Genomic DNA, 20,059 nt, shown 5'->3' on the forward strand with positions numbered 1-20,059 from the left:
ATTGGTTGGTATGGCAAAGTCCCGCCTCTCCTCCGGTGGAAAAGGAGAGCGGGCAGACAAGGAGATTCCCGGTCGGGTCGCAGTTGGAGGCGCTTAAACGTGCGGTTTCCAGTGGGTTTTGGGGGTCGCTAGTGGTGTCTGCTTGTTCCTCTGAGAGCTGTCCGGACTGGGCCTGGGTCTTGGGGCGGGAGTGGGAGTAGTGGCTGCGCACCTGCTTGTGTGTGTGTTAAAGGGGAGAGGCATGTAAGGAAGAGGGGGAATGGCCAGAATTCTGACTGGAAGGCTCCTTGGAGTAACTCAGAAAGGAAGAGAATAGTGAATTCCTTCAGTTGCTCGGTCCGGTTAACCACACTTCCGGATGCTCCATTCGAAGGTCATTTAGTGTGTTGTCAAAGAATTTGACCGAACTCAGGGGTGAGAGTTCGATCCACGCACTCCCATTCTGTTGACGATGGAATTTCTGAAGTACTGTGTGCTTAGAAGAAACGCGGCGTGCCTGTGGAGACGCAGAACTGTACAAAAGCCTTCAGTTAGGAAGATCAGTACTACCTCGCCGAGGAGCACCGTCATGCCCGCTTGGGTGATAGACAAGTATGGGAAGAATGATGTGCTGCGGTTCACTCAGAACATGATGATACCCATCATCCATTATCCTAATGAAGTCATCATCAAAGTCCATGCTGCGAGTGTAAACCCCATAGATGTTAATATGAGAAGTAAGTTTTCAAAAGACGTTGTTATCTTCTTCATCGTTAAGCATGCCGGTTTACAAAATCAACTGATGGTTAATTTGCTCACAATTTGGTTAGCACACGGGAATCAGGTTCTTATCATACCGCTGCAGATAGTTCCAAAAAAAAAGTCGAAGTTGCAGTGATTGGGGTGTCTTTTACGAAACAGACGTTTTATTGTTGCATGCATCCCTAATATGTACATTGGGATGTGAGCGTTTTGTCTGCAGCTATCTCAGTGCTTGCTCCTGGCAAGTTGGTGAGACCCCCAAGAACTCTCAGTTCTGAGGTGCTAGTTTTGGAAGGTACGTTTGTACAAGAGTTCAGGATATCTTGGTGGTCTGAGTGTACTTGCACAATGTGGGGAAATGGCAGTAAAAGAAGTTGAATTATTGGTGCAAAATAATTTTTAAAATGCGTACTTTTCATAGTACATATTTTCCATGAAGTTTTGAAGACTTCTTTTACATTCCTCAATTGTGCTATTGTATTCTGCCCCCAGCAATTACACTATGTAAATTGGGACTTAAGGATTTTGTCTGCTGCTGCCTTTCTGGTGGGCCCTATTTCGGAGTTTTGCAGATAGGATTGTGTTTGCACGTCAGTTATGTTTTCTTTTTTTTTTTTTTAAGTTGTATTTTCTTAATGAGAGTAATGTTAACATCTTTCTTAATGTTGATGGGCATTGGCAAAAGTTAAGAGCACCACATATGCACATATACACACATGCACAAATACAATGATATTGTAATGCTAAGCTGATTAGCATTTGTGAATAACTTTGGAAAAATTGGACAAAAATACTGTCAGTTTTGCTTGTAGGAACTCAGCATCTTTTGAAGAAATGGAAAGGCGCATTTTGGGCCAATTAACTTCTATGGTAACCACAGATTGGTTAACCTGTGTTGCAGATAAACTGCCCTGTGGAGCTTAGCTTAATCATAGATCAGGGCTGTGAAGCGTTTATGAGTAGCCTACAGTTACATTCAACAGGTTGTCTCTGTAGCAATTCTCATGTAGACTTTTGTGTGATACATTTAATTGCCTTGCAGATATATCTAATTACAAAATTCCTATTGATAACAATTTTGTAGAATTTATGAGAAGTATGAAAATGTCCATACTTTGATTTATTTTTCCTTTTTTTGTTTTTGCATAAGTGGTATGATACATTAGGATAGTCATTCTCAAATATTTTAGATTCATGATCTCGCTCTCTTTTTTTTTTTTTTTTTTAAGATTTACTTATTTTTGCTGGAAAGTCAGATCAGGTTTATGGAGAGAAGGAGAGACAGATCTTCCATCCACTGATTCACTCCCCAGGTGGCTGCAGTGGCCAGAGCTGAGCTGATCCGAAGCCAGGAGCCAAGAGTGTCTTCCGGTCTCTCACGTGGGTGGGTGCAGGTCCCAAGGCTTTGGGCCATGTTCTTTTGCTTTCCCAGGCCACAAATAGGGTGCTGGATGGGAAGTGGAGCAGTCAGGACTCAAACTGGCACCCAGATGGGATCCAGATGCTTGCAATGTGAGGATTTAGCCCTTGAGCCATCTTCCTGGGCCTTCATGACCTCTTTATACTCTAAAGGTTATTGAACTTTTATATAAACTGTAGGTGTTGATCTTTACCTTAGTAGAGTTAGAACAAAAATTTAAGACATAAAAATAAGCAGAGTTGTAGGGGGAGAGACAGAGAGAAAGAGATCTTCTTTCTACTGTTCACTTCCCAAGTGGGCACTGTGGCCAGGACTCTGCCAGACTGAAGCCAGGAGCCTGGAGCTTCTTTGGGGTTTCCTATGTGGGTGCAGGGGCCCAAGCACTTGGACCATCCTCTGCTGCTTTCCTGGGAGCTGGATTGGAAAAGCCAGGACTCAAACCAGTGTCCTTGTGGCATGTGGGGCCAGAGATAGTGGCTTTACCTGCTGTGCCACAGCTGCAGCTTGCTAATTTTGATTGAATGTCTTGACGCAGTAAACTGTGCTCAGTGATTGGTATTTTTCTTGATTCTCAGTTGTTGGAATAGGATTCCGTGGTGTCAGCCTGTTTCAGTGCTTCACCTCTGTAGTTGTCAGCCATTTGTTTGCTGCTTTTCATTCTGACTTAAAGCATTTGAATGAGTAGGATGAATATCTTTGAGCAATTTTTGTATTTTGTCTTTTAGATCTGTTAACTTTTAGTTTCCTCGAATATACTGTACAATTTGTGTTATGTTTTCTTTTTTTTTTTTTAAGTTTTATTTATTTGTATGTTTGAAAGTGACAGAAACCTTGCATCTACAAGTTGATGCCCCCAAATGATCACAACAGGCGGGGCTGGGCAGGACTTAAGCCAGGAGCCAGGAATCCCTCATTGGGCCATTATCCACTGCTCCCCAGGTGTATTAGCAGGAAGGTGGATTGGAAACAGAGCAGGCAGCACTTGAACAGAGGTCTGATATAGGATGCAGGCCTCCCAAGCAGCTTAACACACTGGGCCACATCACCCATCCACTCCTGTGTACATTTTTATGTTGGTAGAATGGCTGTATCTGGTCTAGTGTCTGGTAATATAACACTGTAGCACATTTTATGTAGTGTTCTTCAAACATCATAGTGTTTTTTGTTTCTTGGGTTTTTTTTTTAATGATTTGGCTAAGATTTGCAAGTTACCCTCTCTTTTCCCTCCTGCTCATAGATTCTTTTTGAGAATATCTCTTATTGCAGAAGACATCTACAGTGGTAGCTTGGGAAATAACAAGTAACAGAGTAAATTTTGACAAGCAGATATTTCTCTTGTCAAGAAAGTAAAACACATTTACTCTATTTTGAAAGATGAAGGCTTGGCTGTTTTTCTGTTAGCCACTATCATTGGACATAAAGTAACATTGTACAAGTGGCCAAAGCAGTTAATACTTTTAAAAGTAGGAAGAAAAATGCAGCTAACAGCATTATACCATGGAGGTTAGGTGTTCTTAGATGGGCTTTAAGTGATGACACGTTTAGGATTTCCCTGATTGGATCCGCTCTGAACACATTGATGTGGCAACTTCTTCTCAATGGGATGAAAGCTCTGCAGGGCCCTGTCCTTTGCACACAAAGCAGGTTCTCTGACTGGATTTGGAACCAGTTTGGATAACATCTGTGATGGGTTAGCATTTCAGGGGGATCCAGAAAGCTGTTCTAAAACAACCTGGAGCAAGTATGTGCTTTGTTTCTAAGAGAACAAAAACCTTTTTGCAAGTGCTGAAACAGTAGCTAACATTTGCTGCAGCTCAGTGCCTGCTTCTGCTGCCCAGACCTCATTGGGGTTTAGTGAGTGGTGGAGAAGGAATGGGAGGCAGGCGGAGTGAAGCATGTGACTGTGCTGAGTGTTGCAAGGGAAGTTGTTTTCTTCCCTGAAAGATGCAGTCCTCGCTAGCCAGATGTTACATATGTCATGCTGGCATCGTGGCATTCAGCCTGCATTCCCTGAGACTGCACTTTCTCCCCTGTGTCCTGATCCTTCCTTCCTTCCTCTCCCTCTCTCTCTCTCTTTCTCCCTTGCTTCCTTTCTTTCCTAGAAAAACGGCTCCTCCAAGTTCCCGGCCTGTGAGCATCTGTTTCTGCGCCTCTGTCTTTGTGTGATCTGAAGCTTGCCTTGCTCCGGTGTTCTTGTCCCCATTGTCCCCTCGTACACCCTGGGCTGCCGTTGCTGAACTCCCCTCCTGCATCATCAGGTTTTTTTGTTTTTTTTTAGTTTTGTTTTTCCTCTTCCTGTAGCATACATGTTTGCTGTTGTTTCTCTCGCTTAAAGCCACCAATTTCTCTATCTTGGTTGTTTTGTCCAGCTAGTATTCCTTATTTTTTCTGATTTTCTATTCTCTAGAATATCAGCCACAGCAGCTGCCATTGTCCGTCATCAAAAGTGCCTCTGATCCAGTCTTTGTTTTTTTTTTCTTAAAAAAAAAAATGGGGCCCAGCACGGTAGCCTAGCAGCTAAAGTCCCTGCCTTGCATGTATCAGGATCCCATGTGGGCCCTGGTTCTAATCCTGGCAGCCCCACTTCCCATCTAGCTCTCTGTGGCCTGGGAAAGCAATAGAAGATGGCCCAAAGCCTTGGGACCCTGCACCTACGTGGAAGACCTGGAAGAAGCTCCTGGCTGTTGGGTTCGGATCAGCTCAGTTCAAGCCATTGTAGTCACTTGGGGAGTGAATCATCAGATGGAAGATCTTCCTCTCTGTCTCTCCTCCTCTCTATATATCTGACTTTCCAATAAAAATAACTAAATCTTTTTTTAAAAAGATGATTTTTTAATTGGAAAAAGAGTTACAAAGAGAGAAGGAGAGACAGAGACCATCCGCTGGTTTACTCCTCAAATGGCAACAACGGCCAGAGCTGAGCTGATCTGAAGCCAGGAGCTTCTTTCAGGTCTCCCAAATGGGTACAGGTTCCCAAGGACTTGAACCACTTTCCATTGCTGTCCAGGGTCATAGACAAGGAACTGAATTGAAACCAGAGGAGCCAGGACTTGAACTAATGCCCATAAGGGTTGCAGGTACTGCAGGTGGAAGATTAACATGATGAACATGCTAAACCAGTGTGCCAGCCCCAGTAGCTTTTTAATTGAAAAGCCTGTCTTGTCCGTCAGCATCATCTGATATTCTTCCTTCTTCCTCTCCCTACCTCATTCCCCACCCCATGCCACATCCCTGTGTTTCATGATTATTTAAAAGGCAGACTCCCTTTCTCTTTCACACATGCGCATACAGAGCAAGTGAGTGAGTTGGCATCTTTCAACACTGGTTCTCTTCCCAAGTGTCTGTGACAGCCAGGTCTGGGTTGGGCCATAACCGGGATGAACCAGAATTCCCTCCTGGTCCCCCACGTGGCTGGCAGGTACTTGAGGCACCTTCCACTGTTTCCTCAGATCATTGACAAGGAGATGGATCAGAAGCAGAGCAGCGGACCCTCAGACCAGCACTCTGATATGGCTTGTCAGTGTTGCAAGCAGTGGACTCAATCTGCACCACAATGCAGGCCCTTTAAATTAAAGATTATGTGTAATGAAACATTCCAACTGATATTAAAACAGCCGCAACCAAGTGACTCTTTTCCATTCAGGAGAACTTGTATTTCAAAAATCATTTTTAGAGACTTTCTTATTTAAATTAAGTGGAGACTATAACGCCTAGACCAGTGTCAGTATCAAACACTCTATCCATCTGTTGTTGATGCATTCATTAACTGCAAACAGCTCTGAACATTTATCTCCTTTGCTAGACTTGGCACAAGCCATCTTTGCCATTTAAAAAGTTCATGTATGAATAAATTAATAAAGAAGCCATCTCCTAAAAAATAAGACTAGAAAAGACAGTGCTTAAAATAAATTCAGCTTCAGAATCTGAGTTTCAAAATTACTGTGTACAAGTGGTGGCTTCAGGTAGAAAAGTGGTTGAGACTTCATGGGTGATTTTCTGTGAAAGAAACAACACTTGGGTCTTTTGTGCTTTACTCCATGATGGGGAAAAGATCCTAAGGTTGGCTCTTCTGGAATCTACCTGTTGAACCTGACCCATGATCACAGGGATTTTAAAATCATACTGTTCTTTGCTGGAGAAGTCTGATCATTGTGTTTCCTAGGTGGTTACGGAGCCACAGCGTTGAACATGAAACGGGATCCTTTACACATCAAAACCAAAGGGGAGGAGTTTCCACTGACCTTGGGGAGGGACGTCTCTGGAGTGGTGATGGAATGTGGCCTGGACGTGAAGTACTTCAAGCCTGGAGATGAAGTGAGTTAGGAGACGCTCGGTTCTTTTTCGAGTGGTGCAGCTCTTGTTCTGGCTGCATGTGGAAGTCTGCCCCATGCCTTTGGCCTTTATCCTTTTCAGCAGGTGCGCTTTGGTTGGAAGCGTCTTGGATTCTTGCTTCCTTTACACTTTTCTTCAACCATTCCAAACCATCTTGATAGATACTTGCATGTTCTGAACTCAGGGATTCAGCATTGCAAGGTGTAAAGATAGGCAGAACTGAGACTGTTTTGTTTCTTGAGCCTGTAAATGATAATTTCTGCCATAGGGGTTATGTGGTTTTAAAATAGGTAAAGTTTGTTATGCTTACCTGTCACTTGCCCTGTATGAACTTCTGTGCTGAGAGATTATCACAAGCTTATAAACATAGCAAGCATGTTCTGGGTGCTTTTCATAAGATAACCCACTTAATCCATATGAAGTAGGTGCAGCTAACCCAGTGTACATATGTGAAAACCAAGCTGTAAAGAGGTTCCCAGCTAGAAGCTAGAAAGTGCAAGCGCCAGAAGTTGAACCCACAGACTAATCTTCTGGGTATTGCAAGCACACCTGATCCATCCAGAATCACCCTAAACAATACATTTATGTCATTTGAAATAATTTTAAGAAAAGATTTATTTATTTTGAAAGAACAACAGAGAGAGATAGATACTTTCCTTCTGCTGGTTTAATCCCCAGATGCATCTTCAAGCAACCAGGGCTGGGCAAGGCTGAAGTCACGGGCCAGGAACTCAAATTGGGTCTGCTCTATGGGAGGCAGGTTCCAAGTTCTTGGACCATCCTCGGCTGCCTTCTTAGGAGCGTTAGCAGAAAGCTGGATTAGAACTGGAATTCCTATGCCCAGCCCAATGACTCAGTGGCTAAATCCTTTCCTTGCACAAACTGGAATCCTATATGGACACCAGTTCATTTCCTGGCTGCTTCACTTCCCATCCATAAGCTCCCTACTTGTGGCCTGGGAAAGCAGAGGAGGATTGCCCAAAGCCTTGGGATTCTGTACCTAGGTGGGAGATCTGGAAAAAGCTCCTGACTCCTAGCTTCAGATTGGCTCAGTTCCAGCTGTTGTGACCACTTGGAGAGTAAACCAGCAGATGGAAGATCTTTCTGTGTCTCCTCTCTGTAAATCTGCCTTTACAATAAAAATAAATAAATCTTTAAAAAAAGCACAAAACTGAAATTCCTCCCACTATGTCAATATGGGGTGCTGGTGTTGCAAGCAGCAGTTTACTTGCTTTTGCCACAACTCCAGCCCCTGAAATAACCTCTGGTGTTTTGTGGGCTTGTCCTGTTTTCACAGGTTTGTGTGTGTGTGAGGGAACAGTTTGGTGTTCTGCTTTGGTCAGAAAAGATCTGTATGTATAATGGAAGTGCGTGCACATGTGTTTCAGGTCTGGGCTGCGGTCCCTCCCTGGAAACAAGGCACTTTCTCAGAGTTTGTTGTCGTCAATGGGAATGAGGTAACACCAGTTTTACTGACCTACTGTTAGAATGGATAAACAAAGACTGGCAAAAATAGTTGCAATAATTGGTGCTTTTTCATAGCGGATTCTTGCTTTATGGGCAGTTTCGCAGAAGCCAGGTAGAGAACAGGACATTTTGAAAGATCAGAGAGGCATTTTGTGTCCTCTGCTAAGACTTGTTTGGTGAAGGAAAGGCATCTTAATGAAAAGGAACAGGGGTTAGGTATGAGCTCTAGAACCCTGCTCTGGCCTTTCGTTTGACCAAGTGTGGGGTTGAACACAAGCCTCCCCAGGGCAGAGGGTGAATCCATCCCAAGCAAGGGCACAGGTGACTGAGCTGTTGGAGCTGTAAGGACAAGAATCCACCCTGTTTATCAGGGGACTTGACTATCTCCAGAAAGAGAGAAGTTAGCATTGAGGAACTTGGCTGCACAAGAGGGAGGAATATGCAAGAAAAAGGGGGTATTACTGAGACTTGAAAAGGCTAGCATTTTACTTTCCAGAAAATGGGAGTAAAGGAAGGAGTTGAACTCAAAGACAAATAGTTATGTTTATGAGGATTCAAGGTTTATTTAAGCTTGTTTCTGGATGTAGTCAGGACTAAAGAGATGTGTATGTGTGGTCTATTTATTAACAGCAAAGTAACCATTATCTGATAATCCAGCTCATTAAACATTGCTGGACTTCCTGGAGGCAGGCAGAACTATTTGGAGAACATTCCTTAGGGATAATCTTGGAATAGGATGTACAATGAATAACTGAATCTGGAAGAATTTAATATATTTAATCTATGAGAGTGGTTGGATTCCTTTGAAGATAAGTTGAGCTCACTTGTGTTTGCAAGTAATTTATCAGTGATTGGTTGTCTTCAAATCTAGGTCTCTCACAAGCCCAAGTCACTCACTCATACTCAAGCTGCCTCTTTGCCGTACGTGTCACTCACAGCCTGGTCTGCCATCAACAAGGTTGGTGGGCTGAGTGACAAGAACTGCGCAGGAAAACGGTAAGTGAGTTGACAGTGGGGGCATCACAACCTCCCTTCTGTAATGTTGCTTGGTTTGTTTGTTAAAAGTATATGAAAGAGTTACAGAAGAAAAGCGAGAGGCAGAGAGACATCTTCTATTCACTGGTTCGATCCCCAGATAGCCGCAAAAGCCAGGACTGAGCCAGGCTGAACTAGGGAGCCAAGAGCTTCATCCAGGTCTCACACGTGGGGAACAAGGACGCTTGGGGTCATCTGCCATTGCTTTTCCCAGGTTATTAGCAAGGAACTGGATTGGGGGTGGAGCAGCTAAGGTACAAACTGGTGCCCATATGGGATGTAGTGCTGCAGGCAGTGGTTTTACCCACTTTTTCCCCTTCCCTCCTTTTCTTCTGTAAGTTCTTTAAGTGAGCAGGGCTGTGCTAGCATTTGGGACAGTTTCCTATGAAATTTATTGGTGTCATGTACTTTTTATTTTTTATTTTTTTAAAAGATTTATTCATTTTATTACAGCCAGATATACACAGAGGAGGAGAGACAGAGAGGAAGATCTTCCATCCGATTATTCACTCCCCAAGTGAGCCTCAACGGGCCGATGTGCGCCGATCCAATGCCGGGAACCTGGAACCTCTTCCGGGTCTCCCACGCAGGTGCAGTGTTCCAATGCATTGGGCCGTCCTCAACTGCTTTCCCAGGCCACAAGCAGGGAGCTGGATGGGAAGTGGAGCTGCCGGGATTAGAACCGGCGCCCATATGGGATCCCGGGGCTTTCAAGGCGAGGACTTTAGCCACTAGGCTATGCCGCCGGGCCCGTCGTGTACTTTTTAAATTTCCTTCTGTTGATTCCCATCCCAGTCAATAGGAATTTATTTGTGATTTTAAAAAAATTCTTGTATTTTTATTTTATTGTAAAGACCAGAGAGACAGACAAGTGAGTTATCTACTTGTTTGCTCCCGTCATGGCCAGAGCAGCCAGGGCCAGGGCTGGACCTGTCCAAAGCTAGAAGCCTGGAACCCAGTCCAGGTGGCAAGTACCCAACTCCTTGAGCCATCATCTGCTGCTTCCCAGAGTGTGTGTTAGCAGGAAGCTGGATCAGCAGTGCAGATTGAACCAGGCACTCTAATATGGGATGTGGGCATTTCCAATGGTGACTTAACCATCCCTCAACTGGCAGTTATTAAAGTGAGATGTGTTTGTTTCTAGGAATCTGTGCCTTCTAATATGATTCAGAATTTTTGTAGAAATCTCTGGGATGAAGCCTGTACCTGTTTCCCCTTTGCCTCACAATACTTCTAACAAGGTGAAGATCACCTCCTGCAGTTTCTACAGAATGATGTCTGGGAGGAGATAGCTGCTCTCAACCCTATCAGGAGTTGCTGCTGCACTTCCTGCATGCGTGGGTGGAAAACACCACTCATTACTCTTGGGCTTTCTGAGATTCTGTGCTTGATGTCCTCTTGTTTTCCAGTGGCTGGAATGTATGCTGCATGTTGCATTAGCAGCAAGACAGTGATCAGAAACTGTCTCAGCCGGACTGGAGTTCAAAGCCAAATTCTTCCATGTTTTAGGTGGGCGAGCCACTCAACCTCTTAGAGCTTTCTGTCAGGATTGAGAGAACATGAAATTGGTACCATATATGAGGCACTCTTTAGTTAATAGTCACCTCTATTGTAACATAGAAAAAACTACATACTAAGAATCGTGTAATTGTTGTGAGGGAGGAGAGAGCTGAAGGTCAAATTATAATAACTTGGGATTTTTTTTTTATTACTAAGGATTATACAGGTGAGATAACTAAAGGCTGTGTCATGTTTGTGTTGTGAAAGACACACTTTGCATTTAAAGCATGGAATTTACAGTTTAATCACTGTCTTTCTGAAAGCACTTAGTGAGGAGCAAAACTTTGGCTTGGAATTCAAGGCGGATATTTATTCTAAAGGTCAGCCCTGTTTATTTTGTAAGCTCTTTTGGCTTATCTTTCTTGACATGACCATTTTGGTCAAACACTTTCTTTAAGTTCACCACAGAGGTTTTTCTGTCTTTAGAAAAATATTATTGAAGGCTTTTAGATCTTGATTATTTCTATAGGCTCAGTGATGTTTAACATTTTATTGTTGGACTCCCCACGTGCCACCTTAAATGATTAGACAGTCTGCCTACGTGACTATGCAGGGTTACTTCAGAATGGTCTTGGAAAACATGATTAAATGATAACTTTGTTTACCAAAAAAATGAAATCCACACAGTTTTTTCATGATGCTTTTTTTCCCATTAAGTTTTTAGAGACCCTTGTGTGTGCACTGTAGTTCCTTTGGCTGGTTTTAGGGCTCTCTCTATACTGTGAGGTCTAGCTGTCTCTTCTCAGACACATAGAACAGAGCTTCCCCCCCACCCCTTTTTTTTAATTGGCTGTTGAGCTACTTCTTTGGTGCATTGTTAGCTTGTGCTTAAGCAATTATGGCCAAAACTTGGAAGCTGGAACTCTGCATTCTGGTCTGCACATTAACTAACCTGTTGACCACTGGCTGTGTATGGTCTCTGCAGTTTCTGAGTTACTGAGTGGAGGGCCATGTTGACTGTGAGAACTTCAACTAGTAGAAACGTTTCTTAGGAAGACACTGAATTATTGAGTTGGACCTGAACATTGGTTTAGAGACATGTTAACTGTAGCAGAGTGAGGTCCACTATAGAGCCTCAGTAATTCACATCAGACACCTGCTGCATTGCTGTGTCTGGGATGACCTGTGGATGACCTGGAGATGCCGGTGTCCTGAGCCACAGCGAGAGCTTGATGTCTTAGTTCGTTCAGGCTGCTATGACAGAATACCATAAACAGGTGGCTTATAGACACCAGAATTTTGTTTCTCACATTTGTGGAGGCTAGGAAATCAACAGATTCACCGTCTGACGATGACCACTTTTCTGGCTCATATAAAGCACCTTCTGGCTTGACTTCATGGTTTCCTCTAGGGTCTCTTAAAAGAGTACTACTCCATTCACATCTCAAAGCCCACCTCCTAATACCATCATCACCTGAGCGGTTAGGATTTCAACATATGATTTTGGTGGGAGGGACAGAAACATTACAGACTTCCAGATCATGACATCTGTTCATTGGTGCTCTCAGAAGTCACATGGGTTATGGTAATGAAAAGCTCTCCAAGTTCTTATTAGTGAGAATCTGATGAGAGAGATGAGCATCTTAAAATACTTTAACAGCTGTTTTATGGAAGAAAATATGTGATGAGATTTCATTACACTTATGTCCAGCATCTAGATTCTAATTTCCAAAGTGTGTATTTCACTTTGTTAATTGTGATTGATGCAGCGTATTTTGGCTTCTCTAAGCAACAAGGTCAGGTATTTCAGAAGGTAAAATTAAAGTAAGAGTTGCAAAGTGTCACAGATTCTTGGCAGTTTAGCTATGCAGGTGCACCTGAATGGCAAGGTTAGAAGCAAGATGACAGCACTCTGCAAAGTGGCTGTTAACCCTCACAGACAGCCCAATCACTTAGAAAGTTAACCTGCGGAACAGGAATTGCCAAGAGTGACATCTCCACTGTGCCCTTTCCCGTCCTCTGCTGCCCTGGAGTGGAGGATGATTCATTTGCATCGCAGTGCCAAGCCACAGGTTCCAGCTTTTCTGTCCTCTCCCTGACTCCACAATTTCTTCCAGCAAGCTCACAGCAAGGGTTGTTTCTTTCTGCTACGCCTTTAACCAGATCCCAGTGTTCCACTCCATCACACTCCTGGATCTCGGAGTTAGCTCAGCTACTCCCAGCTTCTCTTTCTATTTTGGTAATCTGCCGATCTGTGTTGGTTTGTTTTTATTTTTTCATTGGCATGCAGTGATCATGTATATTTATGGAATGCAGCTCTACGTGATGTATAATGATCAGATCAGGGTAATGGACATCACCCCAGGCATATATAATTTTTTGTGTGTATTGAGGATATTCAAAATCCTGTCTGTTAGCTATTATTAAATATTTAATGGTCGTCAATTATAGTCACAGGGCCAGGTATGGCTTTAGAAGTTAGTACTCCTGTCCCAACACACCCCTCTGCCCGTTAATCATCCTCACATATGTAGTAGCTTTCCTACCTGAATTTTTCTACGGAATTCCAGGTGGGCATTCTGGTTGTGAATCATCCTCGTTTCAAACAAAACCAGATCTGCTTACTGCTACTCAGACTCCTTTTCTGTATTTCTAATTTCCAGTTGATTGTGATTTGCCTCAAGCCCAAACCAGTTATGACTCCTAAGTTCTGCCCCTTTCAACTCATTCTTCTGTGTAAAATTTAGGATTATCATTAAGTTTGGAACAGTACCTTCCAATTATCTTCTTCAATATTAGCTATAAGATTTAAAGGTGCTGCACTCTTTCTTGTGCAGTGACTGAGCCTGAAAGACAATTTTATTTTAGTGACAAACCCTCGTTGACTGATTTGTCCTTTGTATCCTGCCTATAGTGGTATGTTGTACATTCTGAAATGTTATAATTGAAAATGTTCCATAGACTGGCCTGTGGTGTTGTACTTCTCAAACCTTGGCCAGCTTTCTCTCTCAATGCTGGGTACCAAGTTTCTCAGTCTTTACTTACTAAGATGTCACAGTGCCTAGATGAGTGGATGCAGTAAGAGGTGCAAGCATTCCTAGAAGATATTCTTAAACTAGGACAGCTAGCAGTCACTTTGTTCTATTTCAGGGGTGGGACATCCAGCCCACAGGCTACAGAAGACCTGCAAAGTCAGTTGGTCTGGTTCTGCCCAGGCAACTGCAGGGGGACTTGAGATTCAATAAATGTGTAGGAGGCTGATTTTTTTTTTAAAAAAAGATTTATTTATTTTTATTGAAAAGGCAGATATACAGAGAGAAGGAGAGACAGAGGGGAAGATCTTCCATTTGCTGATTGACTCTCCAAGTGGCTGCAGCAGCTGGGGCTGAGCCAATCCGAATCCAGGAGCCAAGAGCTTCTTCGGGTATCCCACGCTGGTGCAGGGTCCCAAGGCTTTGGACCGTCCACTACTGCTTTCCCAGGCCACAAGCAGGGAGCTGGATGGGAAGGGGGGCTGCTGGGATACAGACCGGCATCCACAAAGGATCCCAGCATGTGCAAGGCGAGGATTTTAGCCACTAGGCTACCGCCCCAGGCCCGAGAGACTAATTTTTTATTTATTTATTTTATTCATTAATTACATTGTATTATGTGACACAATTTCATAGGTACTGGGATTCTCCCCACCCCTCCCCAAACCCTCCCCACATGGTGGATTCCTCCACCTTGTTGCATAACCACAGCTCAAGTTCAGTTGAGATTCCCCCATTGCAAGCATATACCAAACATAGAGTCCAGCATCTTATTGTCCAGTCAAGTTCAACGGCTTCTTAGGTATACCCTCTCTGGTTTGAAGACACAGCCAGCAGAGTATCATCCCGATCAATTAAAAGATCTAACATACCATCAGCAAAAATTTACATCATTATGGAATTAATTGACATAGTAATGAGTAACCAATATGTTAAAAGTAAATGCGAGTTCCTAGCCACCTTCTGTGACCACCTCATTGACATTTCAATTTTAGTTTATACACAACATATAACATTCATAACATAACATGTTATACATAACATCATATCATCTTAAATTAAGGCAAACATGTGGTATTTAACCTTTTGGGATTGGCTCATTTCCCTTAGCATTATGGTTTCCAGTTTGGCCCATTTGGCCACAAAGAACTGCATTTTGTTTTTTTTAATAGCTGAGTAGTATTCCATGGAGTAGATGAACCATAGCTTTCTTATCCAATCCTCTGCTGATGGGCATTTTGGCTGCTTCCATGTTTTTGCAATTACTGATTGTGCTGCTATGAACATAGGAGTGCATGTTGGTTTCTCATAAAACAATTGTTCTGGATATATTCCTAGGAGTGCTATTGCTGGATCATATGATATGTTGATTTTGAGTTGTTTGAATGTTCTCCATACTGATTTCCATAGAGGCTGTACCAGCCTGCAGCCCCACCAACAGTGGAGTAGGGTTCCCTTTTCCCCCCGCAACCTCGCCAACAAGTGTTGTTGGTGCTTTTATTCATGTGGGCCAGTCTTACTGGCGTTAGGTGGTACCTCATTGATGTTTTAATTTGGATTTCCCTTATTGCCAGGGAACTTGAGCATTTTTTCATATGTTTATTTGCCATTTGGGTTTGTTCCTTTGTGAAGTGTTTGCCCATTTCCCATGCCCATTTCTTTAGTGGCTTGTTTGTTTTGACATTTTGGTTGTTTTATAGCTCTTTGTATATTCTGGAGATTAGCCCACTATCACCTACGTAGTGCGCGAAGATCTTCTCCCACTCTGTGGGTTGCTTTTTTACTTTATTGATTATTTCCCTTGCTGTACAGAAACTTCTTAGTTTTGGTGAGGTCCCATTTGTTTATTCTGGTCTTGATTGCTAATGCTTTTGGTGTCCTTTTTTAGGAAGTCGGGACCTACCCCTAGATCTTGCAGATTGTTTCCAACATTTTCTTCCAAAAGTTTGAAGGTTTCTGGATGTAGGTTTAGACCTTTTATCCATTTAGATTTGGTGTATGGTGGGAGATGTGGGTCTGTCTTTTTGTTTCTGCAGGCTATCAACCAGTTGTCCCAACAGCATTTATTGAACAGACCTTCCGATTTGCCTGGATTGTCGTTTGTCTTTTTGTCAAAGATTATTTGGCTGTATCTGTGTGGTTCCCATCTGGTGTTTGTATTCTGCTCCATTGATCTTCCTCTCTATCTTTGTGCCAGTACCAGGCTGTATTGATAACCACTGCCATATAGTATGTCCAGAGGTTCGGAACTGTGATTCCCCCTGCTAACTTCCTATTCTTCAGGATGGTTCTAGCTATCCGTGGTTTTTTGTGTTTCCAGATGAACCTTTGAATCATTGTTTCCAGTTCCATGAAGAATGTTTTGGGCAATTTGATTGGGATTGCGTTGAATGTATATATTGCCTTTGGCAGTATAGACATTTTAATGATATTGATTTTACCTATCCAGGAGCATGGGATGTTACTCCATCTTTTGAGGTCTTGTTCAATTTCTTTTTTAAGTACTTTGTAGTTTTCTTCAAATAGGTCTCCTACATTTTTGGTTAGATTTATTCCCAGATACTTCATACTTTTCTCTGTTATTTTGAATGGTATCTTGCTGGTTAAATCTTTTTCCATCTTGGGGCTGTTTGCATACACTATGGCTGTTGATTTTTGTTCATTAATTTTGTACCCTGCCACTCTACCAAACTCTCGTACAAGTTCTAGTAGTCTCTGTATTGAGTCTCTTGGCTCTTCTACATAAAGAATCATATCATCTGCGTATAGTGAAAGCTTGACTTCTTCATTTCCCATTTGGATTCCTTTGATTTCTTTTTCTTGTCTTATGGCCTCAGCGAGTACCTCTAGGACTATGTTGAATAGTAGTGGAGAAAGTGGACATCCCTGTCTTGTTCCAGATCTCAGTGGGAAGGGTTCTAGTTTTTCTCCATTCAGTATGATGCTGGCGTTGGGTTTTTCATATATTGCTTTGATTATTTTGTGGATTTTTCCATCTATGCCTACCTTGGTTAGGGTATTTAGCAGGAAGTGGTGTTGGATTTTGTCAAGCTTTTTCTGCATCTATTGATACTATCATGTGATTCTTGTTTTTCAGTTTTTGGATGTGGTGTATCACATTTATGGATTTCCGAATGTTGAACCATCCCTGCATTCCAGGGATGAATCCTACTTGATCCGGATGAATGATCTGTCTGATGTGTTTTTGAATTCTGTTGGCTAGGATTTCGTTGAGAATCTTAGCATCAATGTTCATCAAAGAGATAGGTCTGTAGTTTTCCTTCTCTGTTGGTTCTCTGTCTGGTTTTGGGACTAAGGTAATGTTGGCTTCATAGAATGAGTTTGGAAGGGTTGCTTCCTTTTCTATTGTTTTGAAGAGTTTGTAGAGGATTGGGGTCAGTTCTGTTCAGAATGTTTTGTAGAATTCTGTAGTGAAGCCGTCTGGGCCTGGGCTTTTCTTTGTTGGGAGGTCTTTAATCACTGATTCAATCTCTGCTTCAGTTATGGGTTTGTTCAGGTCGTTTGTTGCCTCTGGGCTAAGTTTTGGCAGGTGGTAGAAGTCTAAGAACTTTTCCATTTCTTGGTGATCTTCTGATTTGTTGGAGTACAGTGCTTTGTAGTAATTTCTAATTATGGCCTTAATGGATGCGCTGTCTGTTGTTATGTTGCCTTTTTCATCTTTGATGCTGTTAATTCTTGCTTTCTCTTGTTTTTTCTTTGTCAGTTGGGCCAGTGGGGTGTCTATTTTGTTTATCTTCTCAAAAAACCAGCTTTTTGATTCATTGATTTTGTGTATCATTTTTTTTTATTTCTATCTGATTAACTTCCTCCCTTGTTTTGATGATTTCTTGTTTCCTATTGTGTGGGGGGCTCTTCTGCTGTTGTTTTTCCAATGCCTGGAGGTGTGTGTTTAGTTCCTGTATTTGGCGCCTCTCTTGGGCCTTGACATGAGCTCCAATTGCAATGAGTTTACCCCGTAGCACTGCTTTGGCAGTGTCCCACAAATTTTGGAATGTTGTGTCAGAGTTTTCATTGGTTTGCATAAATTTTTTGATCTCATCTTTAATTTCTTCTCTGATCCATTGTTCGTTTAATAGCATATTGTTCAGCCTCCAAGAGTTTCTGTATTTCCTGGGGCATTTTGAATTGCTGATTTCCAATTTCATTCCGTGGTGATCTGAGAGGGTACATGGTATGATTCCTATCTTTTTGAAGTTATTTAGATTTGCTTTGTGTCCTATCATGTGGTCTATCCTGGAGAAGGTGCCATGCACTGCTGAAAAAAGTGTATAATCTGTGGCCTTACAATATAAAGTTCTATAAATGTCTACCAAGTCCAGTTGTTCTATTGTTTGTATGAGCTCTGTTGTTTCTTTGTTGAGTTTTTGTTTTGTTGATCTGTCTATTGTTGTTAGTGGGGTGTTAAGATCACCCACAATTATTGTGTGCATATCTATGTCTCCCCTTAAGTCTGTAAGTAACTGCTTTACGTAGCTAGGCGCGTTGGGATTCGGTACATATATGTTCACGATGGTAATTACTTCCTGATGGATCAATCCCTTCACCACTAGATAATGACCTTCCCTGTCCTTTTTGATGCTTGTAAGATTGAAGTCTGTATCATCTGAAATTAAGACAGCTACCCCAGCCTTTTTTTCTCGTCCATTGGCGTGATGTATCTTTTCCACCCCTTCACTTTCAGCTTCTTGGAGTCTTTTCTGGTTAGATGTGTCTCTTGTAAGCAACAGATAGTCGGGTCCTGTTTGATGATCCATTCCGTTGGTCTATGCCTTTTGATTGGTAAGTTTAGGCCATTTGTGTTAAGAGTTAAAATTGAGAGGTTGCGATTTTCCCTGCCATATGTATGTGTTTTTGTGAGTGTTGATATCTGTGTAATTGCCCCTCCTTGTGTGGACTTTAGTGGGGAGACCTTCCTGTTTGCCATCTTTGCTTATGATTTGCCTCCTTTTTTTCTGGATTTAGTGCATTTCTAAGGAGATTTTGTAGAGCTGGTTTTGTGCAGGCATATTCTTCTAATTTCTCTTTGCTATGGAAGTATCTGATTTCGTTCTCAAATACGAATGAGGTCTTTGCTGGGTACATTATTCTTGGTTGACAGTTGTTCTGATTCAGGATTTGGAAGATCTTTGTCCATTCTCTTCTTGCTTGTAAGGTCTCTTCAGAGAAGTCAGCAGTGATTCTGATTGGTTTTCCCCGGTATGTGATCTTTTCTCTGCTTCGTACTTGTCTCAGGATTCTTTCTTTGTCTTCGTTGGAGTGGAACTTGAGCACCATATGTCTGGGTGAAGATCTCTTTGGGTCATATCTGCTGGGAGTCCTCTGACCATCCTGGATTTGGGCAGGGTTCATGTTCCAAGTGTTTTGGAAGTTTTCCTGTATAATTTCATTGAGTATCGTTTGCATTCCTGATTCTCTTTCCGCTCCTTCAGGAAGGCCAATAATCCTAATATTCGATTTTCTGAGGTTGTCTTTCATTTCTTGTATGGTCTTATTGGCTTTGTTCAGACTTGTCTCCAGCTGTTTAATGAGCTGGGTGTGTTCATTTTGCGTGTCTTCCATTTCAGAGATCCTCTCTTCTGCTGTATTTATTCTGTTGGTTAGGCTCTCAATTTTGTGCTCTAAGTCAAGGATTTTACTTTTCATTTGTTGTATTTCTGTGACTATGTGGTTCTTGAATTCCTTGAAGTCCTCCCAATTCTTCTCATTGTCTCTGACAGATTTTAACATTATTTTTTTGAATTCCTTGTCTGGTAGATCTTCCATGTCTTCATCTCGCATCTCCAAAATTTCCATTGGCTTTTGATCCTTTATTTGTGGGGTGCTGGCTCTCTCATCTGGATCATTACCTTTTCTGGTTTTTCTTCCCATTGTGTTAGTGTTTCTTTTTGAGAGACCTAAGCACCTGTGTGCTGAGGGGTCTCTAAGCGCTATCCTGCAGGGATTGGAGCCTGCAGGCGTGGAGTAGCAGGGTGTGGGAATTTTCAAGGCACTTTTGGTGCATCTCCAGTACACTGGACCTCAGGGCGCCACTTCCAAGGCCCAGCGGATTCAAAGCGCACTCTCAGCTCGTCCCCTACACATATGCGACCACAGGGCGTGGGGGAATGAAGGCACTCTGTGTGCTGCGCCCCCTGTGCACGGGATCACAGGGCACGGAGGATTCTACGTGCTTTCTCGGTGTGTCCACAGTGCCAGGGACTGCAGGGCGTGGAGGTTCCAGGTGCTCTCTGGAAACGCCTCCTGCACATGGGTCCGCAGTGCCCTCCTGGTGCATCTCCCAAGCACGGGACTGTAGGGCGTGGGGTGTTCCAGGTGCTTTCTGGAAGCGCCTCCTGCGCAGGTCTGCCCACCCCAGCAGCGTGAGACCGCCCACCCCAGCGCTTGCACGGGACCACCCAGCCCAGAGGCGCACGGGTCGCACAGCCCAGAGGTGTGCGCGGGTTCCTGTGGGTCAGTACCGCCTAGCTGCATGCCAGTCTGCAAGGCACGGGAGAGTATTCAGTGCACCTTC

General features: G+C 42.9%; 1 protein-coding gene across 1 annotated transcript in view; it reads left to right on the top strand.

Moving 5' to 3' along the window:
• Positions 1–205: 205 nt before the first annotated feature.
• RTN4IP1 (reticulon 4 interacting protein 1) overlaps positions 206–20,059 on the top strand; it is a 53,857-nt gene continuing 34,003 nt past the window's right edge. The window contains exons 1-4 of the mRNA XM_058660219.1: positions 206–716; positions 6,324–6,475; positions 7,882–7,950; positions 8,832–8,956. Coding sequence (XP_058516202.1) covers positions 452–716; positions 6,324–6,475; positions 7,882–7,950; positions 8,832–8,956 — 611 coding nt within the window. The 5' untranslated portion in view covers positions 206–451. The remainder of the gene's footprint in view (positions 717–6,323; positions 6,476–7,881; positions 7,951–8,831; positions 8,957–20,059) is intronic.

This window comes from Ochotona princeps, chromosome 1 (assembly GCF_030435755.1).
Source record: "Ochotona princeps isolate mOchPri1 chromosome 1, mOchPri1.hap1, whole genome shotgun sequence".
Taxonomy (NCBI): Eukaryota; Metazoa; Chordata; class Mammalia; order Lagomorpha; family Ochotonidae; genus Ochotona; species Ochotona princeps.